Source organism: Cnephaeus nilssonii, assembly GCF_951640355.1.
Source record: "Cnephaeus nilssonii genome assembly, chromosome: 4".
In the NCBI taxonomy this organism is placed as follows: Eukaryota; Metazoa; Chordata; class Mammalia; order Chiroptera; family Vespertilionidae; genus Cnephaeus; species Cnephaeus nilssonii.
The window spans coordinates 63,264,157-63,291,717 of record NC_137075.1 but is presented as its reverse complement, the minus strand read 5'-3'; the positions used below and the strand labels follow the sequence as shown (position 1 = coordinate 63,291,717).

At 41.8% G+C, this 27,561-nt stretch overlaps 2 protein-coding genes and 1 pseudogene across 4 annotated transcripts in view; all 3 read right to left on the bottom strand.

Moving 5' to 3' along the window:
- The window catches only part of USP3 (ubiquitin specific peptidase 3), a 110,331-nt gene that overhangs the window by 48,500 nt on the left and 34,270 nt on the right, over window positions 1-27,561 (bottom strand). For both annotated transcript variants that reach the window (XM_079768046.1, XM_079768047.1), the window contains one exon: window positions 24,633-24,764. In XM_079768046.1, coding sequence (XP_079624172.1) covers window positions 24,633-24,764 — 132 coding nt within the window. The remainder of the gene's footprint in view (window positions 1-24,632; window positions 24,765-27,561) is intronic.
- LOC307097852 (SWI/SNF-related matrix-associated actin-dependent regulator of chromatin subfamily D member 2-like) lies at window positions 10,692-18,064 on the bottom strand (annotated as a pseudogene). Its single transcript has one exon. The product of its transcript is annotated as an SWI/SNF-related matrix-associated actin-dependent regulator of chromatin subfamily D member 2-like (transcript).
- Window positions 18,768-24,585, bottom strand: LOC307097853 (cytosolic iron-sulfur assembly component 2A-like). Its single transcript, XM_079768049.1, is given in 3 exon segments — window positions 18,768-21,080; window positions 21,082-21,089; window positions 21,093-24,585. Coding segments are annotated over 3 exon segments (288 nt in total). The 5' UTR covers window positions 21,300-24,585; the 3' UTR covers window positions 18,768-21,007.

Sequence of the window (27,561 nt, the reverse complement as noted above, 5' to 3'; positions counted from 1 at the left end):
TAAAGTACTTTTAAATTACTTTAAGCCAATCCTCTCTAATAAAATGGTAATATGCAAATTAACCATCACTCCGCTACATAAGCCACGCCCACCAGCCAAGCCATGCCCACCAGCCAATCAGGGCGAGTATGCAAATTAACCCCAATCCAAGATGGCTACAGCCACAGAGAGCAAGGTTTCCCAGGTAACAGAGGAAGCCAAGCTTTCCATAGCCATTGCAGGCCTAAGCCTCCACTCAAGCTACAAAGTTTCAATTATAGAAGGTAAACAAATTCAAACAAATGGCGGCAGAATGGAGCTTGAGAGAGCAGGCCAGGGTTGCCGGCGGCAACAGGGGAAGCAAAGCTTCCCGCACACCCTGGCAGGGCTCACCCGCTTAAGGCTACAAAGTTTCAATTGTAGAAGGTGAATTAACTGCCACAGAAATGGCTGCCGGAGGCCCAGGCTTGGCTCCGCTCCAGGCTACAAAGTTTCAATTGTAGAAGGAAAATAAATTCCAGATACCAGGGCCTCCCCTTGGGTTGCCAGGGGGCGTGGCCGGCCTGCAAACCACCACAGGCCCCTTGCTCAGGCCGCCCCACACCCCAAGGGAACCCCCACCTTTATCTGTGACACCCTTCAGGGCAAACCAGCTGGCCCCCACCCGTGCACCAGGCCTCTATCCTATCTAATAGAAGAGTAATATACAGATTGATCATCACTGCAACACACAATATAGCTGCCCCCATGTGGTCAACGATCCTGCCCCCATGTGGACACAAGATGGCCACCACAAGATGGCCAGCAGGAGAGGGCAGTTGGGAGGCACCCAGCCTGCAAGGGAGGGCAGTTGTGAGGGACCAGGCTTGCAAGGGAGGGCAGTTGGAGGTGATCAACCCTGCAGGAGAGGGCAGTTAGGGGTGACCAGGCTGGCAGGGGGAGCAGTTAAGCATCAACCAGGCTGGCAGCAGAGTGGTTAGGGGGTGATCAGGCTGGCAGGCAGAAGCGGTTAGGGGCAATCAGGAAGGCAGGCAGGCAAGCAGTTGGGAGCCAGCAGTCCTGGATTGTGAGAGGGATGTCCGACTGCCCGTTTAGGCCCGATCCCACCAGGATCGGGCCTAAACGGGCAGTCGGACATCCCTCCAGGAGTCCCAGATTGGAGAGGGTACAGGCTGGGCTGAGGGACAACCCCCCGCCGTGCACGAATTTCGTGCACCGGGCTTCTAGTAGTTAATAAACTACTACATGCAGAGTATGGTATTATACGAATACTGTGGTTAGGAGAAAAAGATAAACAGTTAATTCTACTACCTGGCACTGAAAGAATATACATCAAGTAGCATTTAAATATAAATAAAATTTTTGTAAGAAACGTAAGTTCTCTATACTATTATGTAATTAGGGAGGTAAAAAAAGATAAAATCACAGCATACGTTATTTTAAATTCTGCTTACTCTAATAAACAGCAGAATGAAATTATCCAACTTTTTATCACATTGATTCCCTATCAGTACATTGTTAGATTTTTATTTTTTCGAATTCTAGCATCTAGTCATGCCTAATCCTTGCTATTTTCTTCCCATAATCTCGCCCAAACCCATCTTTTTTTCTTCCCCTTTCAACTAGCATTCTATTCCAGCTGAAATAGAATATTTCCTTTAGTGCAATATCTTCTTCCCCCATTTCTTTATACAATGACTCAAATCCATGGATACCCATAGCTGAGTTAAGACAGTATTGGATGGTCCCACAATGACAGCCTTACCTATATTTTCTTCTCGCTTTTCCATCCCAATTTTTTTCACTTCAGTGTTTCCTGCTTTACATTTAGATTTAAGCTTTCATCCCATATACCCGTGGTCGGCAAACTGCGACTCGCGAGCCACATGCGGCTCTTTGGCCCCTTGAGTGTGGCTCTTCCACAAAATACCATGGCCTGGGCGAGTCTATTTTGAAGAAGTGGCGTTAGAAGAAGTTTAAGTTTAAAAAATTTGGCTCTCAAAAAAAATTTCAATCATTGTACTGTTCATATTTGGCTCTGTTGACTAATGGGTTTGCCGACCACTGCGCATATACCATTAACCTTCTTACCCTTCCTGAGTAGTTTTCATGTAGCACCATTCAGTTGTTTAATGTCAAAAAAAAACATTCTTTACTTGGTCATCCTCATCTGTATTTTCTTCCTTCATTCTCCAAATGAAAACATACAGCATGGCTGGATTATTTTCTTGTCCTAAAATTTAATGTGGGTTTACTTCTTTTAAAAATTCTAATTTTAGAAACACTTGCTTCCTCCCTATTTTTGCCCTATTATTTTAAAATCCCCTCTTATTTTAAAAGGCAAAACACTAGTCTAATTGTTTTCATTGGGTTCCTAGTCAAGTTAAAAAATAAACTACAAAACTGAGCACCTGCCACCCCCAATATATTTATACATGTTTAGGGTTAGGGTTAGGGTTAGGGCAAATAAATATAAATTAATGTGTGTAGAATAAAAAATAAAAATGTTAGTTGAGCAAGAGTTGAAGCAAACTATTTTAAAACTAGAGGCCCGATGCACGAAGATTCGTGCAAGAATGGGCCTTCCTTCCCCTGGCTGCCGACACTGCTTTCACTCCAGCCTGGAGCCGCCTTTCTGCCTTCCCACGTTGCCCAGAGGCCCAGAGCAGCTGGGGTGGTGCGGAATGCCTGCGTCATCGCCATGGTGACGACACAAGCATCCCGCCCCCGGCCACTAGGCGCCTGCGTATGCAAATTAACCCGCCATCTTTGTTGGGTTAATTTCATACTCACTCCTGATTGGCTGGTGGGCGTCGTGAAGGTATGGTCAATTTGCATCTTTCTCTTTTATTAGTGTAGATGTCTTACTATTATGGTATCTTCATATTATCATACTAAATTAATATCTCAAAGTACAATATATACATAGGGTGTGGTTTGGCAGAAATCTAAATTAATGTGTGTAGTATAAAAAATAAAAATGTTAGTTGAGCAAGAGTTGAAGCAAACTATTTTAAAATGTCTTGCTATTATGGTATCTTCATACTATCATAATAAATTAATATCTCAAAGTACAATATACACATAGGGTGTGGTTTGGCATTAATGATAATGAATATAATTCATGCTTGTATAGTCCTTTGAACTTTTTGTCCAGTTTATCAGATCTGATTAGTCTGTGTTTTTATTAGATAACCAATATTTTTACTTTATAATGTGTTTCGGGATCAGAATAGGAAAATCTGTCAGCTCACCTTTATTCTTCTATACCAGTATTTGCATTATTGTTATTATTATCATCTTGCATGATTAAAAGACTTTTTTAATGTGTACCCATTTGAGGAGTGTTGATTTGGTATAATTAAGTAAATTCTTAACTAGGCAGACAAAAGCTGCAATATACTGCAAAATGCTAGAAGCAACTAAGGATGAGGACACCACACATGAAACTGATTCAGGCCACTCTGTGTGGTTCATGACACACAACCATCTACTCTACAGGCCACTGGGATAAGTATACTAAATATTGGCTAAAGCTTTTTTTTAAAACATAAGCTTTAGTAAGTTCTGATATTTTCTCCCCATACTTTCAAGTACATTATTTTAGAGACAGCTGCACTGAAAATAGATCCCCTAGCACACAGCAGGTTTTCAGTGAAAATTTGTTTACTGAATAAAACACATCTGCTATTCTGATTTTTTTTGGGGGGGTGTTCACATTATGTTTGAGGACCACCATGTAAATCAGACTCTGTCTCAAGTAAAAGTTTTGAAGGTAAAAATTTTTGGGGGAAAGGGACAACTTATAATACCAAGTTTTCTTTATAAAGGATTTATATCTTTACTTTGTATCTTTAATACATTTATTCCTATAGTTTTATGTTTTTTTCATTATATTGAATATTTATTTGTTTGGTCAGTTGCATTTTTGACTGCTAATGAAAGAAAGCTATTAGTTTTTGTGTGTGTATATACACTGAGTGGCCAGATTATTATGATCTCTGAACGCATAATAATCTGGCCACTCAGTGTGTATATATATATATATATGTGTGTGTGTGTGTGTGTGTGTGTGTGTATACACACATATATATTAGAGGCCCAGTGCATGAATTCGTGCATGGGTGGGGTCCGGCCAGCCTGGCCAGGGGGAGGGGACATGGGCGGTTGGCCGGCCTGCCTGCTGGTCGAACTTCTGGTCGAGGGGACAATTTGCATATTATACTTTTATTATATAGGATACTAGAGGCCCAGTGCATGATTGACTCATGCACGTGTAGGGTCCCCTACACGCTTTCGCTTTTTGCGGTGGAGCTGGGTGCCTGTCCGCTGGTGCACCAGGCCTTTCAGAAGCCTCCGGCTCGGCGGAGGCTTCTGAAAGGCCTGGTGCCGGAGCAGACAGGCACCCAGCTCCCTCACTTTTGATGGTCCGCGGCCGCTGAGGGGGGCTACCCTGCTGTTGAGAGGCGCAGGGGGCAGGAGTCCGCTGAGTGGGGCTGCCGCAGACACCTGGCTACCCTGCCGTTGAGAGGTGCAGCTGGGTGTCCGCGGCAGGCCCCCTCAGCGGCCGTGGATCTGGCCATTGAGAGGCACAGGGGGCGGGAGTCCCGCCCCCTGCGCCTCTCAACAGCAGGGTAGCCCCCCTCAGTGGCAGCGGATCCGTGCCTCTCAATGGCCGGATAGGCCACCTCGAGTCCCGCCCCCCAGCCTCCTGCCGCCTAATCGTGGGCGTAGCGGAGTGATGGTAATTTACATGTTACTCTATTATTAGATAGGATGATATACACTGAGTGGCCTGATTATTATGCGTTCAGAGATCATAATAATCTGGCCACTCTGTGTGTGTGTGTGTGTGTGTGTGTGTGTGTGTGTGTGTGTGTATCACCATTTCAGAATTTATTAATTCTAGTTGTTGTTTTCTACTACCCTGAGTTTTCTGAGTATCCTATTATATAATTTGAAAACAGAAATAATTATTTTCTTCTTTTCCAACGTTTATAGCAATTATTTCATTTACTTAATACTTCAATGGCTAGAATTGCCAAAATGAAGTTTAATTACAGTGACAATCATGTCATTGATGACAGGAAGTATTTGTCTTGTTTCTGACTTGAACAAAAATAGCTTTCCTATTTCATCAATTAGTATAGGATATTTGCCTTCTTTTTTGGAGGAAAATTGTCATATTTTAATAGCTTCCTTTTATTTTGATGTTCTGTAAAATCAGAATTGGTTTCTTTATAAATGCATTTTTGCTTCTAATGGTACAATAATCTGAGGTTTCCTTAATAATGAATATGTTGGCAGACTGCAGGTATAATTTACTCAGTAGTTATATAATTTTTTTGATACTTCTTACTGGGCTAGATTTTCTTAAAGTTATAATTATTTGTAACTATTTTAATTAGTGAAATTGACTTGTTTTCTTTTGGGAGTTTCTATCAAATTTCTGTCTTAGGTTTTGAAAATTTCATAACAATATACTCAGTGTTAAACTGTAATAGTTTGAGGTTGTATTATGCAATATAGTAACTACCAGCCACATATGGCAATTTAACTTATATTAATTAAAACAAAATAAAACATTCAATTCCTAAGACCCCAAGCCACTTTTAATTGCCACCATATTGTACCACACAGATGTCACATCTGGCTTTAAAATTCTAAGTTTGTTTTTTCCATTCCTATTATCAGTGTTATTGAAGCTACCCAAGTCATAAGGTTCTACATCATATTCTTAAAGAACTAATACTCCCAAACCATTCTTCTCCATCACAAACAAGTAGCAATCAACATACAAATGAACATGATTTTCTATGCAAAAGAAAAAAAAATTCCTTTAATCTAGTAACTACAAAGCTATCTTTATACAATAAATCATATATAATACTAAAACCAAACAAAACTTTTATGCAGAAAGTACCCTCAAGAAGGGGACAATGACAAATCTATCATTAAGTTTTAAATTCCTTTTCATTCCCTGGAATAATATTTTTATATCTTAGAGACAAATTTGACCTCTAGCTTATTATAAACTAGTGTCCCAGTGCATGAAATTCATGCACGGGGGGTGGGGGGGCCCTCAGCCCAGCATGCACCCTCTCCAATCGGAAGACCTCTTGGGGGACATCCCTCTCGCAATCTAGGACCCCTGACTCCTAACTGCTCACCTGCCTGCATGCCTGATCACCCCTAACTGCCTCTGCCTGCTTGTCTTATCGTCCCTAACCCCTCTGCTTGCCTGCCTGATTGCCCCTAACTGCCCTTCCCTGGCGGCCTGATCTCGCCCCTCACTACCCTCCCCTGCCAGCCTGATCTTGCCCCCAACTGCCCTGCCCTGCCAGCCTGATCACCCCTAACTGCCTCTGCCTCGGCCCCCACCACCATGGCTTTGTCTGGAAGGAAGTCGGACATGTGGAAGGTGGCCGGTCAACCTGGTCTAATTAGCATGTTACTCTTTTATTAGTATAGATTATATAGGATAGGATTGCTTAAATGGTGGGGGGAGCCTTTTTCATCAGGAGGAGATGCTCTTGGCAGACAAAAATACTTAATTCCTATATCTGGACTGATGGCCAGCCATATGCACTATACTGCCAAACTGGTCATTAAAAAATTGAACACTTTCTTTTTTAAATAAATTTTTACTGTTCAGAATATTACAGTTGTTCCTCTTTTCGCCCCATAGTTCCCATCCACCCAGTTCCCACCTCACCTTCTGCCCTTACCCACCCCCCACTGTCCTCATCCATAGGTGTACGATTTTTATCCAGTCTCATCCCGCACCCCCCACACCCCCTTCCCCCTGAGAATTGTCAGTCCACTCACTTTTTTCCCCCTGATTCTTTTATATTCACCAGTTTATTCTGTTCATCAGATTTTTTACTCACTTGATTTTTAGATTCATATTGTTGATAGATATGTGTTACTTTGTTGTTCATAATTTTTATCTTTATCTTTTTCTTCTTCTTCCTCTTCTTAAAGGATACCTTCAGCATTTCATAATATTGGTTTGGCAGTGATGAACTCCTTTAGCTTTTTCTTATCTGTGAAGCTCTTTATCTGACCTTCAATTCTAAATGATAGCTTTGCTGTGTAATCTTGGTTGTAGGTTCTTGCTATTCATCACTTTGAATATTTCTTGCCACTCCCGTCTGGCCTGCATAGTTTCTGTTGAGAAATCAGCTGACAATTGTATGAGTGCTCCCTTGTAGGTAACTGTTTTTCTCTTGATGCTTTTAATATTCTCTCTTTGTCTTTTGCTCTTGGCATTTTAATTATGATGTGTCTTGGTGTGGTCCTCTTTGGATTCCTTTTGTTTGGGGTTCTCTGCGCTTCCTGGACTTGGAAGTCTATTTCTTTCACCAGGTAGGGGAAGTTTTCAGTCATTATTTCTTCAAATAGGTTTTCAATATCTTGCTCTCTCTCTTCTTCTGGCACCCCCATAATGCGAATGTTGGTATGCTTCAAGTTGTCCCAGAGGCTCCTTACACTATCTACATATTTTTGGATTCTTTGTTTTTATGGTTGGGTGTTTTTTGCTTCTTCGAATTTCAAATATTTGACTTGATTTTTGGGATCCTCTAGTCTGCTGTTGGATCTCTGTATATCAGTGATGGTGAACCTATGACACGCGTGTCAGCACTGACACGCATAGCCATTTCTGATGACACGCGGCCGCTGAGGCGGCCGCATGCCGAGGATGAAACATTTGCTGCTCCTGAGGATGAAACATTTGCGAAATAATGTTTTTTCCTCAAAGTGACACACTACCCAAGTTATGCTCATTTTTTTTGGCGAAGTTTGACACACCAAGCTCAAAAGGTTGCCCATCACTGCTGTATATTATTCTTTATTTCAATCAGTGTATGCTTAATTTCTAGTTGGTCTTTTTTCATATCTTCGAGGGTCTCACTAAATTTCTCGGAGGTTTCCAGAAGATTCTTCAGTAACCTTATAAACATGGTTTTGAACTCTATATCCAGTAGTTTGCTTTCCTCCATTTCTTTCATTTGTGACCTGTTTCTTTGTCTCCGCATTTTGGCTGCTTCCCTGTGTTGAAAGAGTGGCCTTATGTGCTAGGTGACCTATAGGGCCCAGTGGCTCAGCCTCCCTAATTATCTGAAGTGGACACTCTTGGTGCACGCCTTTGTGGGCTGTGTGCAGAGTCTTGTTGTAGTTAAGCCTTGATTGCTATTGGTATCACTGGGAGGAACTGACCTCCAGGCCAATTGGCTGTGAGGATCAGTTATGTCTATGATGGGAAAACTTCTGTGCTGGAGACACCCTTATGGGGCAACACTTGCTTCAGTGGGGCTTTGGCACTCACTGAGTCTGCCCCCTGAGTGTGCCTCTTATGGATCTGAAGAGTGGTAATCTGGATGGTCTCACTCTGATCACTGGGTACACTGGCTCTTGGATCTCCAAGGAGGTGCAAAGTCAGCCACTGCCTGAGGCCACCCAACAGGAGCTACAGAGAGATCTGCAGATTCCTCCTCTTTGTTTGGGGTTTGGAGGTGCCCAGATGAGGCCCAGCTGTGAAGTAATGCAAGCTGCTGTGGAGCCTTGGACCTTCTTTTGGAAGTTCTGGGGCTCTCTGACGCAGCTGCAGTTTGTTAGGTAATTTTAGATTGCAAAAGGCCAGGCCATTCATACGCAAAGCCTTTGCGCACAGTTTGAGTGGGGTTGTAAATTGGGTGGGGTGGGGTCTCAGGGAATCACCAGCGGGGAGCAAATAGCAATGGCTGACCGTCAGCCCTGCCCTAAAGAGGCCCCCGGGTCTCTGTGTCCCGTGGCACTGTGCAGGAACAATGATTGCTGCAAGCACCTCTGAGAGAAAGCCGCCCTCGTGTTCTGGCCCAATGCCAGACAGTCCAGTTTCTCCCTGTATGAGTCTGAGTCCCCAGATCTGGCCCAGAACTGGAGTTCAGAGCAGTCGGGAGCTTGTGTCACCCTCCCGATTGAAAAAGACAACAGCACACTCAGTTGCCAGACCCTTTCCGCGTGCACGTGCATGCCTCCGTACATCACTTCCGCACCTCCTCCGAGTCTCAGTGTGCTTTTCTCTTTCCTTCTAGTTGTAGAATTTCCACTCAGCCAGCCTTCCCGTGGTTCTGGATGATATTCATTTTGTCTTTTAGTTGTAGTTTTGAAGTGATTCTGTGAGGCAGCAAGTTCAGGTGTTTACCTATGCCGCCATCTTGGTTTCTCCTGAACCCTTTCTTGCACCTTACACCAAATAGCTGTTGCCCTTAAAACCTCTCCTTATCCCCCACCTTAGGTTCTGCCTTCGCAGTTCACCCAGATTAGGTTCTGACTGGTCGGTTTCTATGCCAGTCAGCATCAAAAACTCTGCCTCCTAGGCAGCCACTGGCTCTCACAGTTCACCCAGATTTGGTTCTGATTGGTCGGTTTCTATGCCAGTCAGCATCAAAAGCTCTGCCTCCTAGGCAGCCACTGGCTCCTTACAGTTCACCCAGATTTGGTTCTGATTGGTCGGTTTCTATGCCAGTCAGCGTCTCTGGGCCTATCTCTGGGCCTGATCAGAGAGGCGGGGCTGATCAGCAGCCCCTGCGGCTGCTAGCAAGACCTGGAGAGAAAGAGAGGCAAGGGCTGATCAATAGCTGCCATGGAGGCTGCGGATCAGACCCTGCTTCTCTCTCCAGACCTCTCTCCGGGCCTGATCTGCAGCCCACTCGACAGTCAGTGCTGGGTCACCACAGCGACCCAGCACTGACTGCAAGACTGACTTATGGTGTTTGGTCGAGCCTTCGGTTGTTTTGGATGTTAGGGACACTGGCTCTTTATATATATAGATAACATATAGATACAGAAGAAGAAAAACATCCAAGTTGATATTCTAGTAGCTTCATCTATTTCAAGACAAGAAAAGTTAAAATCCAAAAATCTATTTTAGAAAAACAAGCTTATTTTTAAATTCTCCATTAAATTCTGGTGTATTGCCATCAAATAAGCCAATTTTAGGAAAGTAGAATACCTGCAGAGAATACTCATGTCCTTTGTTAAAAGCAGACAAGTACCAGTTTTTATGCCTTCAGACCACTTCTGTTAAAGGGTTTATTTTTAAATTTCAAAATACTATCTTTAAATAAACAAAACTCTTCCTGTTCTCTAATCTGTACACACTGAAGGCTTGTTTCCAAAGAGTTTATAATGATAATCAACAAAAGATTTTCTCCTTTTTTATTTTTAATCACAACTGCCTTAGAAAATGATTTAGTATTAACTTAAGCACACTAGGTAAGAGCTTTATTTTCATTAGTTTTGATTAAAACTGCTAATGTTAACAGGTGTTTAAAATGTGAAATATAAGGGGTTTTTTTTTTAGAAAAATGAATCGATTCATATCATTTCATAATATTTGTTTGGAGTTCTTTAAGGCATTACCCTGCCAGGAAGGAAGAAAATCTATAGAAATTTTAATACTCCTTTTATACTTTTGCATTCTCAGAAATTCAGCTATTGTTGATAAGGATCAATTTGACAACACTATATCAGATGTCAAAAATTATTTGTTCAGTATTTTAAATCAATTAACTCAATTTAATAAGATATCAAATTAAAGTTCCTAATTTTTTTATTTAAGTTTTACATGTGTCTCCTTTTTCCCAATTGACCCCCCCCCCCGCCATTCCCACCCCGAGGGCAAGACCCTACCACCCCAGTGTCTGTGTCCATTGGTTATGCTAATATGGATGCATACAAGTCCTTTGGTTGATCTCTAAACCCTCCCCCTGCCGCCATTTGTATCTGGATCTATTTTTGTTTATGTTGATCATTATATCCCACATTTGAGTGAGATCATTTGATATTTATCTTTCTCTGACTGGCTTATTTCACTTAGCATAATGCTCTCAGTTCCATCCATGCTGTTGCAAATGGTAAAAGTTCCTTCTTTTTTATAGCAGCATCGTATTCCATTGTGTAGATGTACCACTGTTTTTTAAGCCACTCACCTACTGATGGGCACTTAGGCTGTTTCCAAATCTTAACTATTGTAAATTGTGCTGCTATGAACATAGGGGTGCATATATCTTTTCTGATTGGTGTTTCTAGTTTCTTGAGATATAGTCCTAGAAGTGGGATTACTGGGTCAAGGGAGTTCCAGAGGAAACTCCATACTGTCTTCCACAGTGGCTGCACCAGTCTGCATTCCCACCAGCAGCCCAAGGGTTCCTTTTTCTCCACATCCTCGCCAGCATTTGTTGTTTGTTGATGACAGCCATTCTGATAGGTGTGAGATGGTATCTCATTGTTGTTTTGATTTCCATCTCTCAAATTAGTGACTTTGAGCATGTTTTCATGTCTCTCGGTCTTCTGTATATCTTCTTTCGAAAAGTGTCTATTTAGGTCCTTTTTTAAAAAAGGTCCACTTTTTAAAAAATTAGATTATCTTCCTTTTGTTAAGTTGTAGGAGTTCTCTGTAAATTTTGGATATGAAACCCTTATCTGAAATAGCATTGGGAAATATGTTCTCCCATGCAGTGGGCTTTCTTATTTTGTTGTTTTCTTTTGATGTGCAGCTTTTTATTTTGATGTAGTCCCATTTGTTTATTTTCTTCTTAGTCTCCACTGTCCTAGGAACTGTATCGGTAAAAATAATGCTACGACATATGTCTGATATTTTGCTGCCTATGGAGTCATCTAAGATTTTTATGGTTTCCCATCTTACATTTAAGTCCTTTAGCCATTTTGAGTTTGTTCTTGTGTATGGTTTAAGTTGGTGATCTAGTTTCACTTTTTTTGTATGTATCTGACCAAATTTCCCAACACCATTTATTGAAGAGACTCTCTTTTTAAAAAATATATATTTTATTGATTTTCTTACAGAGAGGAAGGGAGAGGGATAGAGAGTTTGAAACATCGATGAGAGTGAAACAAATTAGCTGCCTCCTGCACACCCCCTCCTGGGGATGTGCCTGCAACCAAGGTACATGCCCTTGACCGGAATCGAGCCTGGGACCCTTCAGTTCGCAGGCCAACACTCTATCCACTGAGCCAAACCAGTTAGGGCGAAGAGACCGTCTTGACTCCACTGTATGCTCTTGCCTCCTTTGTCAAATATTAATTGAGCATAATGGCTTGGGTCATTTCCTGGGATCTCTGTTCTGTTCCATTGGTCTATATGTCTGTTCTTGTGCCAGTACCAGGCAGTTTTGAGAACCGTGGCTTGGTATTATAGCTGGATATTTGGTATTGTGATCCCTACAACTTTGTTGTTCTTTCTCATGATTGCTGTGGCTATTTTGGGGTCTTTTTTTTTTTATTATTATTCTAGATGAATTTTTGGAGTTTGTTCTAGGTGTTTGAAATATGCCACTGGTATTTTAATGGGGATTACATTAAAACTGTAGATTGCTTTGGTTAGTATGGACATTTTAATGATGTTGATTCTACCAATTCATGAACATGGCATGTTCTTCCATTTGTTTATGTCTTCCTCTATCTCTTTTTTCAATGTCCTGTAGTTTTCTGAGTACAGGTCTTTTACCTCCTTAATTACGTTTATTCCTAGGTATCAATTTTTTTGGTGCAATGGTAAATGGGATTTTTTTTTTTTTTAGTTTCTCTTTCTGTGAGTTCATTATTGGTTTATAAAAAGGCCATAGATTTCTGGGTGTTAATTTTGTATCCTGCTACATTGCTGGATTCATTTATTAAGTCTAGTAGTTTTTTGATGGAATCTTTGGTGTTTCCTATGTACAGTATCATGTCCTCTGCAAATAAGGGCAGTTTTACTTCTTTTCCAATTTGGATGCCTTTTATTTCTTCTTCTTGTCTGATCACTATGGCTAGCACTTCCAGTACTTCATCAAACAGTAGTGAAAGTGAGCATCCCTGTCTTGTTCCTGTTCTTAGGGGAAATGGATTTAGTTTTTGCCCATTGAGTATGATGTTGGCTGTAGGCTTGTCATATAAGGCTTTTATGTTGAGGTATGATCCCTCTAATCCCACTTTGCTGAGAGTTTTTACCAAGAAAGAGTGTTAGATTTTGTCAAATGCTTTTTCTGCAATGATTGGTATGATTATGTGATTTTTGTCTCTCAATTTTTTTATGCAATGTATCACATTTATTGATTTGTGGGTATTATACCAACCTTGCATCCCCAGAATAAATCCTGCTTGGTCATAGTGTATGATCTTTCTAATGTAATGCTGGATCTGATCTGTTAGAATTTTGTTGAGGATTTTAGCATCTATGTTCATCAAGAATATTGGCCTATAGTTCTCTTTTTTTGTGGTGTCTTTACCTGGTTTTGGAATTAGGGTAATGCTGGCTTCATAGAAAGAGCTTGGAAGTGTGCCTTCCTCTTGAATTTTTTTGAATAGTCTGAGGAGGACAGGTATTATTTCTTCTTTGAATGCTTGGTAGAACTCCCCTGTAAAGCCGTCTGGACCAGGGCTTTTGTTTGCTGGAAGATTTTTGATTACTGCTTCAATTTCTTCAGTAGTTATCGGCCTATTCAGGTTTTTTTATTCTTCCTGATTGAGTTTTGGGAGCTTGTATTTTTCTAATATGTCCATTTCGTCTAGGTTGTCCAGTTTATTGGAATAGAGTTCTTCAAAGTATCCTATCTAATAAAGAGGTAATATGTTAATTGACTCTCACGCTGTCACAAAGATGGCGGCGCCCACAGCCAATGAGGAGGGAATATGCTAATTGACTGCCCCGCCCTCAAATATGGTGGTGCCACAGCCACAAGATGGCCAGCAGGGGAAGGCAGTTGTGGGTGATCAGGCCAGCATGGGAGGGCAGTTAGGGGCGACCAGGTCAGCAGGGGAGGGCAGTTGGGGGAACCAGGCCTGCAGGGGAGGGCAGTTAGGGGCGATGGGGCAAGCAGGGGAGGGCAGTTGGGGGTGACCAGGCCTGCAGGGGAAGGAAGTTGGGGGCAATTGCGCTGGCAGGGGAGGGCAGCTGGGGGCAATTGGGCCAGCAGGGGAGCAGTTAGGCGTCTATCAGGCTGGCAGGGGAGTGGTTAGGGGGTGATCAGGCTGGCAGTCAGAAGCGGTTAGGGGCAATCAGGCAGGCAGGCAGGCGAGTGATTGGGAGCCAGCAGTCCCGGATTGTGAGAAGGATGTCCGACTGCTGGTTTAGGCCCGATCCCTGTGGGCCTAAACCGGCAGTCAGACATCCCCCAAGGGGTCCCAGATTGTAGAGGGTGTAGGCTGGGCTGAGGGACACCCCCCACACACACACAGTGCACAAATTTTGTGCACCAGGCCTCTAGTTTTTTCATAATCCTTTGTATTTCTGTGGGATCAGTTGTTACTTCACCTCTTTCATTCCTGATTTTGTTTATTTGGGTCCTTTCTCTTTGCTTCTTGGTGAGCCTGCCTAGAGGTTCATCCATCTTATTTATCCTTTCAAAGAACCAGCTCTTGGTTTTGTTGATATTTTCTTTTTTGTTGTTGTTGTTGTTTTTTTTTCTTGGTCTCTATGTTGTTCATTTCCACTCTGATCTTTATTATTTCCTTCCTTCTGCTTACGCTGGGCTTTCCTTGTTGCCCTGTAACTCTTTGAGTTGTATGGTTAAATAATTTATTACCATTTTTTCTTGTTGTTGTTTTTTTTGAGGTAGGCCTGTAGAGCTATGAACTTACCCCTTTTTTTTTTACATCAAACCCACAAAATTATTGCAAATCCTATGGTAAATAAATCATGTTATATGACAAAGACATGTTTACTTTCCAGAGAACAGTGGAGCATATGAACTAATTCTTGGTTGTTTATTAATCCTCACCTGAGGGTATTTTTTCCATGGATTTTTTTAGAGAGAGTGGGAGGGAGGGGGAGAGATAGAGAGAGAGAAACATCAATGTGAGAGAGACACATCTATTGGCTGCCTCCCACACACGTCCTGACCAGGGGCAGGGAGGGAAACTGCAACCCAGGTAATGCCCTTGACCAGAATTGAACCCACAACCCTTCAGTCCATGGGCCATGCTCTAACCAATGAGTCAAACTGGCTAGAGCTGAACTAATTCTTATATACTTACTAGAGGTCCAGAGCACAAATTCATGCACGGGTGGTCAGGTCCCTTGGCGTAGCCTGCAGGGATTGGGCTGAAACCGGCAGTCCAACACTGCCTCCCGCTCCTGCTCATCCTGGCCCTGCTGTGCCTGGTCGGGAGAGGCTCGCGCCACTACAGCGGGTGGGTGCTCGCCAGCCGTGAGTCCTGCATCTGGCGCCTGTCCCGAGTGGAGTTGGGGGGGGGGGGCAGGACACGATCGGCGCTCTGGGCAGATGGTGGGATGCCCTTGCCAGCCCAGGACCAGGATCCGTCCCACTGACGTTTGCGCCGGTTGTCGGGAGCCACTTTTATATCATTTCTTCCTTGCAGAGCGTCTAGGGAGGGGAAAGGGCCACGGTGCCAGAGGCCAACTTCCATGAGGCCAGCAGCACTGTCAGGATCATGCCAGCGGCACTGGTCCATCAGTGCCTGGCCCATTCTCCAGAGATTGGACCTGCAGGACTATTGAGGGAGTGAGTGGCTGTCGCTGGGCTGGTGGGCTGCTGGGACAGGTCAGTCAGCTCAGCAGCACTCCCACTGTGGGAGTGCATTGACCACCAGGGGGCAGCTCCTGTGTTGAGGGTCTGCCTCCTGGTGGTCAGTTCCCATCATAGCGTCCGGTCAACCAGTTATTTGGCTGTATGGTCGCTTAGGCTTTTATATATATATACTACTGAGATGTTTTTCATGAGTGAAAAAACCATAGTATATCATGGCTAAAGGAGACCTTAGAGAACATCTAGTCCAGTCTTTTTTGGGGGGGTGGGGAGCACCCCAATAAACAAGGATTTATTTGGAAATTCCCAAACCTGCCTAAAGTGGCACTTTCCAAGCCCTAGGCCTACCTTCCTTAACAAGTTCTCCCCACCTCCCCCTAACCTCCACCAAGCAAGCACACCCATACCTCAGGCCATGCCAGAGAATCTGAGTGTCCCCTTCCGCTAAGAGGCTTTATAGCCCTGGACCCAAGAGCTAGGGTGGCAGCCCTCTGGCATCCCAGGAGATGATGGCGGCCAGAGCCGCTTGCATAGACTGAAGCAATAAAATAAAGGAGGAGGCACTAAACAGGACTCCCTAAAAACCCCAACTTATCCCCTGTAAAAAACAGTGGGTCCTGCATAGGAGAACCTGCTCCCCAAATAATGTATATACTCAAAGGAAAAGAAAAAAACAGCAACAAGGCTGGGCTAGTAGGAATGGCAAAGAACTTCGGTTTAGAAAGGCTAGGAAGACTGTAAGTTGTGTCCCTCTTCCTTGCCCAGCTCCCCAAGAGCCAGCCAGGGTAGTCACACCAGAAGGGAGTCTGTAAACAAGCAAAGCCATGGGCCTTTGGTTTTGAAACCTATCAGTTATAATATCAAAGCAAGGCCTCCAGTAGTCCTACTTGGGCCTGCCTGCAGGGGGCAGAGGCATCCGTTGTGAACCCAACTGAAGCCAACCCATCAAGTAAGTAATAAGGCTTTAGGGGTCAATCAACAAGAAATTCTACCATTACATTTATGAAACTAAAGCTGGGAAGTAGAAGGTGACAGGTGATACCCCTCACTCACTTTATCCTGTGTCTGTGTCTGTAGCCTCAGATGATGGTCCCTTCCAGGCTGAGAAGGAAGGGAGGGATCCCTGTTCAGTTAGGTCAGGCAAATTCCCAGCACCTGTTCCAGTTCCTGCCTTGGCTGCTGCATCTTGACAAAGATATGCCTTCACACTGCTTCCTGAGTCCAGGGCTGGTTGGTAGAAAGCATCTCATCTCTCAGGGTTCCCAATCACATCAGAGATGATCTTGAGGTCTTGGTGCTGGGAAAGAAGCCATTCCTGGATGCAATATGGAGGGTCAGTGCTAAAGCTGAGCATGAAATCCCTCTGGGTCTTCAGCTGGTTGATGGACTCAATGGACTCATGAATTTTGATATCAAGGGAGGCAATCTCCTATTGATTGGTGGTAGAGGCCAGAAAATTGCTCATCTGAGCCTTGAGTGGGTTGTCCACCTCCAATGGCATAAGAAGCTGTCTTCTTCTGGTTAGGGTCCAACCTAAGGATATGGTTGATAACAATGGGTTCTGGGTGCTGCAGCAACCCAGCCAGCTTCATGGGAATCTCGGAGAAACAGAGTCGACCCCAGCTGAGATCTGGCAGAAGTAATGGTAGGAGTTGATGTACCCATGCTCATGCTCATCCTGTAGCTGGTGGTGTTTGATATAAAGCCACAGGGGCTGTACTCCCAGCAGCCTTGCCAACACGGGTCCAACTTGTACTGGGGAGGCTGATGATCCACATGAGCAAGAGGGTACACTTGACATTGAGATCTCCAGACCATTTCACCTGGAAGCCATCCGTCTGCTGGGTGGTGGGCATCCGATGCCTTCCAATAGGTGGTTGTCATGTCAGTACAGTTCCTTATCTAGCTCAATGACGAGGCTCTTAAAGAACGAAGAGAACTTCCTCTTCTGTTTGCTAGGATCCTCCAGGAGTTTTCTCTCTGCTCAGAGTTCCCAGGAAGCCACCCTTGTCCCCTGCTGGGGTTCCCTACAGTTCCTGCACTGTCACCTTCTGCCTTGCTAGGACTGAACATATTGGAAATATAGATCCGCAGCTTTCGTTTTCACGGCAGAGGCTTTTTGATGGCCTCCTGGATCTCCATCTGCTTGCAAGCAACGGTCTGGTCCAGCTTCCACTCAAAAGTCAAAAGATCCATGTATACCTGAGACTCTGGGACAAGCTCCCAAATTCGCTGAGGTAGAACCTTATCTGCCATCTTCCTCCTCTTTAATCTGCAGTGCTGGCAGGCATTGGGGGCTGGGCCTGGGGCACAAGCACGCATTTTCGGAATGCGTCCATCATGGTAGGTGGCATGCCAGATGGAAGTGGAGTAGCTATGCCAAATGGGGAACCTGCAAGGGGTTCCACCTGCAAGCCAGCCATGGACATCCAGCTCCCTGGTGACATGCCAGGCCACTAGTACTGCACTCAGGGCCTGCAGAGCCCATGGGGTGGAAGGCAGCAGCCCCAGGTGTCCCTCATACCTCCAGCTGGCCCTGGCCTCCTGAGCACTGGTCCTGGGTTGGTTTGCATAATACTAACTCATATTCTAGACACAAAATAACAGATATAAAACCACCCATACTCATTACTTTGGTTTAAAATTAAGTATGATTCATTATTCTGAAAAATGGTAAATAAAGAAGGAGAGTCAGCATTTACCCTCTTTTTTTTTTTTTAATTTCAGAGAGGAAGAGAGAGGGAGAGAGATAGAAACATCAATGATGAGAGAGAACCACCGATAGGCCTCCCCCTGCATGCCCCTTACTGGGGACTGAGCCAGCAAAGCGGGCATGTGCCCCTAACCGGAATCAAACCCGGACCCTTCAGTCTGCAGGCTGACACTATCCATTGAGCAACTGGCGAGGGCTACCCTGCTATTTCTATACAAACTATACCTCAGGGTAGCCAAATAGATGCAAGAATAAAAGATTCTAAACTTGAGAGGTTTTTTATTTTTTCCCCAGCAAAACAAAATAACATAGAAGTTTATTATTCTTACAAATAAAGTAACGTTTTTCTTAAAACAAAAAACAAGAACACCATATTTTAACTAGGTAACACCTATTTTGTCAGAATGTAATTTGTTGCTAACCCACATTACTTAAAAAAGAAAATCTTCATAGTTGAAAGTATTACATATATTCCTCCTTTCCCCCCATTGACCCCTTCTAGCCCGCCCCCACCACCTAATTTTTTTATAAGAGGAATATTCATCAATAAGCATTAACTCAGCAAGTACAGAGACTTTAAGGAATGGCATCTCAACCGGCCGGCGTGGCTCAGGGGTTGAGCATTGACCTATGAACCAAGAGGTCATGGTTCAATTCCCCAATCAGGAGACATGCCCAGGTTGGGGGCCCAACCCCCAATGTGGGGCACACAGGAGGCAGCCAAACAATGAATGACTCTCTCCCATCATCAATGCCTCTCTCCCTCCTTCCCTCTCTCTCTCCCCTCCTCTCTGAAATCAATACAAATATATTAAAAAAAAAAAAACAAAAACGAAAAGAAAGAATGGCATCTCTTGCTAGTGAGTCAAATCTCAGAAATGCAAAAGACTCTCTAAACAACCGTGGTCTTAGGTATGGAAACACAAGAGATTGACAGGCTGCCTTCTTTCTCTTTATGTCATCAAGCCTGATAAAGAAAAGACCTGGTCAACAGCATTAAGTAAAAATGATGACTTAATAAGGTAATGATTCATTCATGAATAAATATTAATAAACACATACTAATAAACTTGGCTAATTGTTATTGAAATATTTTACATTCTTTTTCATTTGTGAGAAAAGCAATTTTGTAAATGTTTTTAAGTCCGCCATATACTACATTTGGCTAAAAAAAATTCTCAATACTGTATTTTCTAACTTACAAATATTCTAAAACCAGATAGAAAATTTGGGGGAGCCAATATACCTAAATCAAAGATAAAAGCAAATATTGCCTCAACTTTTTTACCTCAAATCACCGAATAAGATGGACTCCTCTGAACTGTATGTTCAACTTGGCAAATGGAGTCACTGCAGTTAGCTACAAAGCAAAACCAGCAGAGTGGGTATATAGGTGGCTATTAATGGGCCAACAGTGGTTTGTCCCACAGTCTCCGAGAAACTGAGAGCCCAGTAGTGGACTAGACTCTGACAGTTACTAGGCCAGCAGAGTAATGATTACAGAGGTTGAAAGATAAAAAATTCCAACAAGTTTTATCTATGATAACTATACTGGCAACTTACTGACTATATATATTTTAAATTTAAATGTTTGGTTATGGGAAAGCTAAAATATATATAAAAATAGAACACTATAATGAATCCCATGTACCATCACTGTTTCAGTAATTAACCAATCATGTTTCATCTATACCTTCTACCCACTTACTAGTGCCCATATTATTCTGAAACAAGTTTTAGATATCATTTCACCTATAAATATCTCAATACTAGTGGCCAGGTTCACGGATTCGTGCACATTGAAAGGAAACTAATTAGAAGAAATATTTTAATATCGCTATTCACCCTTTCTCTATAATATTTTAATATCACTATTCACCCTTTCTCTAAGTGTCAGAGATGGAAAAAAATTAGTAAAATGTACATGAAAATAAAATATAAATTCATTAATAAACAATAACAACATGATATAACAACAAAGACATATGAAAACAACAAAAGGATGATGTAAAAACAACAAAAATATGATATAAAAACAACTGATAAAAACAATAAGTTGATTAAACTTATTCTAATATCTCCCTGTATACCACATTAAGAGTAAAAACACTTTCAGAGTGCTTGACTAATTTCCCTTGTGATGAAGTATTTACAACTTTAACGTCACACGCTCTTCGAACTTGAAAGAAAGCAACATATAACTCCATTTCATCGGAGAAATTTAGGGATAGGCAAAACTGACATGTAACACCACATGTGTTACATTCCACCACAACTGTGTTCGATAACTGTATCCTCATTTACCTCATTTTCGCTATGAAGGCAGTTCCTACCAGTATTGGTAGTACTTGTCGACGACCGGCTTCTTTCAGCTTCAGAGGTACGTTGTGCCAATCGTTGTTCTTCAGACATATCTGTCGACACCACTTTCTTTCTGCATTGTCGTCAGCAATTAGTCTGACCAGAGTCCTCTTTGCACTGTCGCTGTTCTGTGCCCCGTGCTTAACAGAAGCACAGAGAGCGATGGGCACTGGAGCTGAGGCTGGCTGCTGGCTCTCAGAAACTGTAGTAGTTTTATCCACTGAATTATAATCTCCAACTACAGAATCCTCAATGACATCACTGATTTTCTGCCAGGGCTCCAGCTCCCCCTCCTCACATTCCATAAACAGGCCCGTGTCCGCCATGCTCCCGTGGTCGCCGCCAGTAGTCTGAGCCAGAGAAGGCGCCGTCGCCTTAAAGGGACCTTATGTTTAGACGGTAAACACCGCTGAAGTTTTACTCTTCAGCACCACCCAGTAAGAGTTGCCAAAGAGAAATGAGGTACTGTTGGCGTGAACCTGATAACCAAATAGTCCATTTACTTCCTAAACCTCCACACAACTTTCCGTTACCACTTCCGGTTCTTCCAAAGCAATGGGCTTCTCTGGGTCCCGGATAGTTCGAATCAAATCATAAACCTCTAGCGCTTTCTCTTCCATGATCCGGGGCTGCCGGTCAGCTCCCCGCTCAAAGAGGCCCGAGAGCCCCAGGACCCTGCTCAGCGTCCAGGAGAGCAGCCCCGACACCCGCTTCATCCTCACGCTCCGCCATCCCTGGCGACTGTCCCACCCGAGCCGCCGTCTTTCAGCGGCTGGCCTCGCGATTTATCAACTTCCTGGTCTTCAAACGGGCCGAGACCAACCTAAAAGTGTCCAGGGGGGCAGGGAATGGGCCTAAAGTTCTAATTTTAATCTGCTCCTGTTTGATACAATAATTCACACCACATACAGTTCCATTTGTACTGACGAAAGGAGAGAAGTTGGGGTGGGAAGAAAGGAAATATTACTTAGCAAATAATGGAAGTGAACACGAGCCCTTGCGTGAAAATCTTGGTAAGATGCTCATTGCTATTGAAAGCTTCCCTTACCTCTAGCTCAGTTAACGTGACCTATCAAAGGAGTGGGTTTGTGTCAAATCAAAATTACTCCTTTTGTTATTTCTTTCCCTCTTTTCAAATAGTGACCCGTTTTATGTTGTTCCATTTGGTTAATATGTGCCTCTTCCAGATGCCCTGTTTTATACCAGAAACGAAGGGAGCTGCTCTGCAAGGGTCTCCCTCTGAGGAGGTAAATAAAACGGCTCACATATGCCTGATTTAGGTCTTCTTCGGGAATAGCGTACTGTGGCCCAAGATGATCAGAGGGCACAATATTACAGATTTGGTATAAACCTGCCCATTCTGGGGAGATAGTAACAAAATTCTATCTTTCAAATATATACTGCCTTTTCTGTACCAGACACTGAGTACTGTGGAAGATAAAAGATCTGACATAGGGTTCCTGCAGTCCTCAACGACATTTTCAAATATCTAACACACAGTAGGAAATTACAAGTATCCCAAGCACTATGAGTTTAGGAGAAGTTACATCCAGCTACAGTTGGAGCTGGAAGGCGGGAATGGGGTCAGTTCAGTGACAATGTCATAAAGGGAATGTAAAGATAGGACAGGGCAGGGACTCTTGGAAAGGAAAGGATAGAGAAATTGTACTCCTCAGAGTTTCACTTCTTTAGAGCATAGAGCAGATGGAAAAGAAGTTTTACCATTAGCTAAAGTCAAAATATTTTGACTACAAGCATAATAATTAATAATCAAATAGGTTACACCTAATACATCAATATTTTACCTCTAAACCAAATCATTCAGTCTAACCACAAGAAATTTATGTACAATGAAAACTTACAAACGGGAGTGGAATTACTAAAATGCCCTGGAAAATAATACATATACACATACCCCATACAGAAAAAAGAAATATTTTTGTTTGTTTCCTAATCATAGTGAGGTGTGGGGAAAATGTTCATTTAAACTCCAGCTTCATCAATGTACAGCTATCACAGAATCCTTTTAGGCCATCAGTGTAATCATAATACAGGATGAATCCCTGGCATTTTGTTCTAAAACCCACAAATGAAACGGTAATGTGCCCAGCTGCAGCTCCCTTCCTGAATTTCAGAAGCTCTGGGTGTCGCACACATGCAGCTCTGTATAACTTCACACAAAAGACTGGCAACTGGCCAAGAAGTCTCTGTGTGGTATATATTCCCCAAGGTTTAAGAACTGCCATTTAATTACAATTCAGCCATAAAACGACAGGTACTTTTAGGACATTGTCCCAATATAAAACAAATTCAATTCAAATTTATTTAATAAAGCTATTCCTCCAAATTGCAATATATAAAGACAATAAAGTATATAACCTATATTTTTAAAAAGACCTATGATTATAATTTCATTCCATTAAGATAATTCTAAGATAATTCTTAAAATTTCCTCAGATTACTATTTCCTTATAATCTTACCAACAGCAAGAAAGCCCACTACACACAGAGATTTAACTATATTTGTAAACTTTTCCATAAGCAGTTCATGCACATTGCTAACTAAAAATCAAGATGAATGAATGTTTTAACATCTGGTACATGTAGGTTGACATGACCAACAATAATGAATGTGAGATAGATACCTCAAGAATGATCTTATTTTCTGCTGTCTTACAACCCTACAGAAATGCATGGTTCTATCAATTAGGTAGCTACATAATTCTAGTATGTAAGTTTCCTGAGGAAAAGGGGGGGAAATAAAGAAAACACCTTCAATAGCTTGGCTAATACTTAACTTTCGTAGAAAGGAGTGTTTTACAAGAGCAAATAACAATAAACTGAGCACTAGCCTTTGTGTGAAAAGTTTGGGGAGATTTTCATCTTTATTGAAATCTTCATCTACCTCTAGCTTCTCTTTCTCCCATGTCTGGACATCTTCCACACAAAGGATCACTGATATATTAGTGATCTGAATGACTGAACCTTAAGATGTTATATTCAACAATCACAATTTAATAATGTTAAGCTTGTCAAAATTTAAGACTTAGGAAGCCAACTGACCTTTTTTTCCTCCTTTTGATGGACACCTTTCTATAATACAACTATCAACTAAAGATGATGTAGAAAGGATTAGCACACAACTTCAGTAGAAAGTGTGAATTGAACATATTTGGAGTTTAAATTTCCACCCTGCCTACTACCACTTCATATGACAGTCAAGGGCTATACGGGGAAAAACAAACACACACAAAAACCTTCCAAAGAAATCCTTTAACTGGCCTTTCCCACTTCAGTGTCAAAAGCCTTTTGAATTGAGTAAACTGATTAAAACAATTGTTCATAATTTTCTATTCAAGTAAAGAAATTTGCTTCACACCAAAGTTAAAATTGCAAAATACACTGACTTTCTAAGGATATGGATTGTTAAACATCACTGTAATCTAAATAACCTAGATCTAAGTAGTTCTAAAAAGAGATACTTTATTGTCATTTATATGAAAATCTCCTCCTAAAGAATTTGATATTTTAAAAAATAGCTACACATGAAATTTCTGACATTCATCTGCAGAGGAGTAGGAGAATGGAGCTATTCTGGGAGAGGAGACATTGTCACAGTAGTTTTTTATACAAAGAAATTAAATTTTTAGGGATTATGTAACAAAATGTTAACTTGCACCATAGAAACATGGTTTTGTATCATATTCTTCAATTAAAAACAAAACAAGAAATAAAGGAATTGTAATGAACAACAAAGAAATAGATATTTTTCATTTTCCTAAAGATTATTGGGATAGACAAGGAACATAAGGTGGGTAAGAAGAGGGGGCCAGGCAGTTGAAAGGAACAATGCAAAGTAAAAGCTAAGTGAATAGGATAAGGCATTCCTGATGGCTCCAGGCCCATGAGTGAATCTTAACAGAACTAAAAGGAGGTATTGGCAGTAGCAACTGGCTTAGAGATTGGTGAGGAAGGGGAGCGAGGAAATGAAAAAACATTTGCACACTCATAGAAAGAAATATCATTTCCAGGAAAATATTAATACTTACCAGTATGTACTGTAGCTACTACAATCCATACACACTGTGTGCTGAGCTTTATCTTGTTTTTCTGATTTCTTATGGTTGGTTAAGGGTACTTGTGCATCTTCATAATGCTTCTTTGCATGGCCATTCACATACCTTACAAAAACCAAATGAAAAATTATTTTAATCTAAATATTTCTTTGGAAACTAAAGTAGTAGGAGATGATGATAAAATTAGATGGTAAACAAACCAGAAAAAGAAAGAATTCCTCCTTATAAGAGCATTCAATCATTTAGCTATTTATTAAGTTGAATTCTTAAAATATGCTCCTTTTCTGCAATCAAATATGACAATCAACTTTTAATTTACAACATATATAAGGCAATCAAAGGTTGACCATAGTCATAAATATTTTGTAACACTTTCCAACTCAGATTTAGTAAATCACTGTATTACAGAAAGCAGAATGAGCCGAAACCGGTTTGGCTCAGTGGATAGAGCGTCGGCCTGCGGACTCAAAGGTCCCGGGTTCGATTCCGGTCAAGGGCATGTACCTTGGTTGCGGGCACATCCCCAGTAGGGGGTGTGCAAGAGGCAGCTGATCGATGTTTCTCTCTCATCGATGTTTCTAACTCTCTATCCCTCTCTCTTCCTCTCTGTAAAAAATCAATAAAATATATTTAAAAAAAAAAAAAAGAAAGCAGAATGAAACATTTTGAAATAAGTGTACATATGCACCCAAATTCATCTACACTTTCACCTAGATACCGTACAATGCTGTAACTAACCACAAATGTGAAGACCCTTATAAAACAAAACTTCCCAGTACCTAAAAAAGCAGCCAATTTGTAGAAGGCAAGGCCTAACTGAAAACTCTGAACCGTCAAAACAAATGTTGGTTAACTGGTACCAAAATAAACATGCTCAGAGTTAAGGTGACATTTTTGTCATGAGGCACCTTAATTGTGTACCAGGAGCAACATTTACCTTGTGGTAAGTAGGAAAGATCAACGTCAAGCCCAGCCTCTCCACCCCACAAAGCTGGAAGTGACAAAGGCACTACTAATCTCAACTCAAAATTTGATCACGTTGTTTTCCCATTTTTTCATTGAAGTAAACATAACCAACATTTGTATGTAGTACATGAGTCTTCTGTCCACAAAAGTGGACTAAATGAATTTTTAAATAAAATAATGGTTAAGAGTATAAACTCAAAAACTAGACTGCCTGAGTTCAAAAGTAGGCTTTGTCCACATGCTGCCCATGTGAGTTTGGGTGAGTCATTTAACCTCTCTGTACTTATGTTTCTCATCTGTAAAATGGAGACAACAGTGCTCAGGATCTCATACACCAAGCATGTCAAACTCATGGCCCACAACGAATATTTTTGCGGCCCAGCCAATATAACGGTATGTAAGAAATGTTTTAACAAAAATTTTGTAATTTTTACAATATCCTGTTATGCATAATTATTAATAACGAACTACAATGTTTGCTAATGACTGATTACTATAATAGTGTTGCATTCATTTCCCTCACGCGCCTTACATGCAGGCGCACCATTTCTCTCCACTAATACTAGCAGCAAATATTTTAGCAGCCGATTGCCACATCATTAGTCTTGTACTGACTTGTTTTGTGTGTGCAACAGGAAATATTTCGCTTTCGGAAAACAAGAAAAATAGGTTAATTTGCGTTATGCTTGTTAATTTGTGCAGTTATTCAGTGTCTGGTAAGTTAATGTTAAAAAAATACTTTTTATTAAAATGTTCTATTATTTTAGGTTAACGATTACTCATTTATTTCAGCCCTTTGTATTCAGCATGTCTCTATCAAAATAAACCTGTTCCTATGAAAATTGAAGCTTTTGTTTTTTTGTGGCCCACATAAACTTAAACCTCATTTGGCCCGTGTTAGCCTTTGAGTCTGACATGCTTGTGATATACTGTTAAGTGATTAAATAATACATGGCTCACAATGCATGCATGAATAAGTGAGTAATTATTTTATTCATGTTTTCCTTTATATGCTTAACTACTATTTATTCAGAATCCAAACAGCGTAATTGTTTAATTTAAAAAGTGGTAATATTAAGCACATAATTTGAGATGACATATTGCACAGGTCAAGAAAACAGCCAATATTTAATTAAAAAGGTAAACACCAAGGTATAATATAGGCTTAATAACTAATCAGCTCAATTTCTAATGTTTATATATATTTATTCTGTGCCATGAAAAGAATAGTATTTACGAGTGCCTTTGAAATTAAAGAAAAGGTAATACTGAATAATAATAATAAAAGCCTTACTACTTGAAGTCTTTGAAAACACATGGTTCATCTAGCCACCACACTGTGGTCTCCAAATAGACTAGACTAGAGGCCCAGTGCACGCGTTTGTGCACCAGTGGGGTCCCTCGGCCTGGCCTGTGGGATCGAGCTGAAACCGAGTCTCCGACATCCCCCGAGGGGTCCCAGATTGCGAGAGGGCGCAGGCCAGGCCGAGGGACCCCACTGGTGCATGATCGGGGCTGGGAGGGACTCAGGAGGTTGGCCAGCCAGGGAGGGACCACAGGAGGGCTCCAGGGCATGTCCAGCCCATCTCGCTCAGTCCCAATCGGCCAGACCCCAGCAGCAAGTTAACCTACTGGTCAGAGCGTCTGCCCCCTGGTGGTCAGTGCATGTCATAGCGTGAGGCTGAGCAGCTTTAGCATATCATTGGCATATTACGTTTTGATGGGTTGAATGGCTGACTGGTTGACCGGACACTTAGCATATTAGGCTTTTATTATATAGTATGTTTAAATGATTAGTGTAAATGTCAGTGATAAAGTAAGAACTGTATTACTGCCAATATTAAGATTGGCAATGTTTTGGCTAATACTCAAATACATCAGTCAGATGTTAACCAGTTTTGTATAAAAAAATGGCTAACATAAAAATAAGTATTTC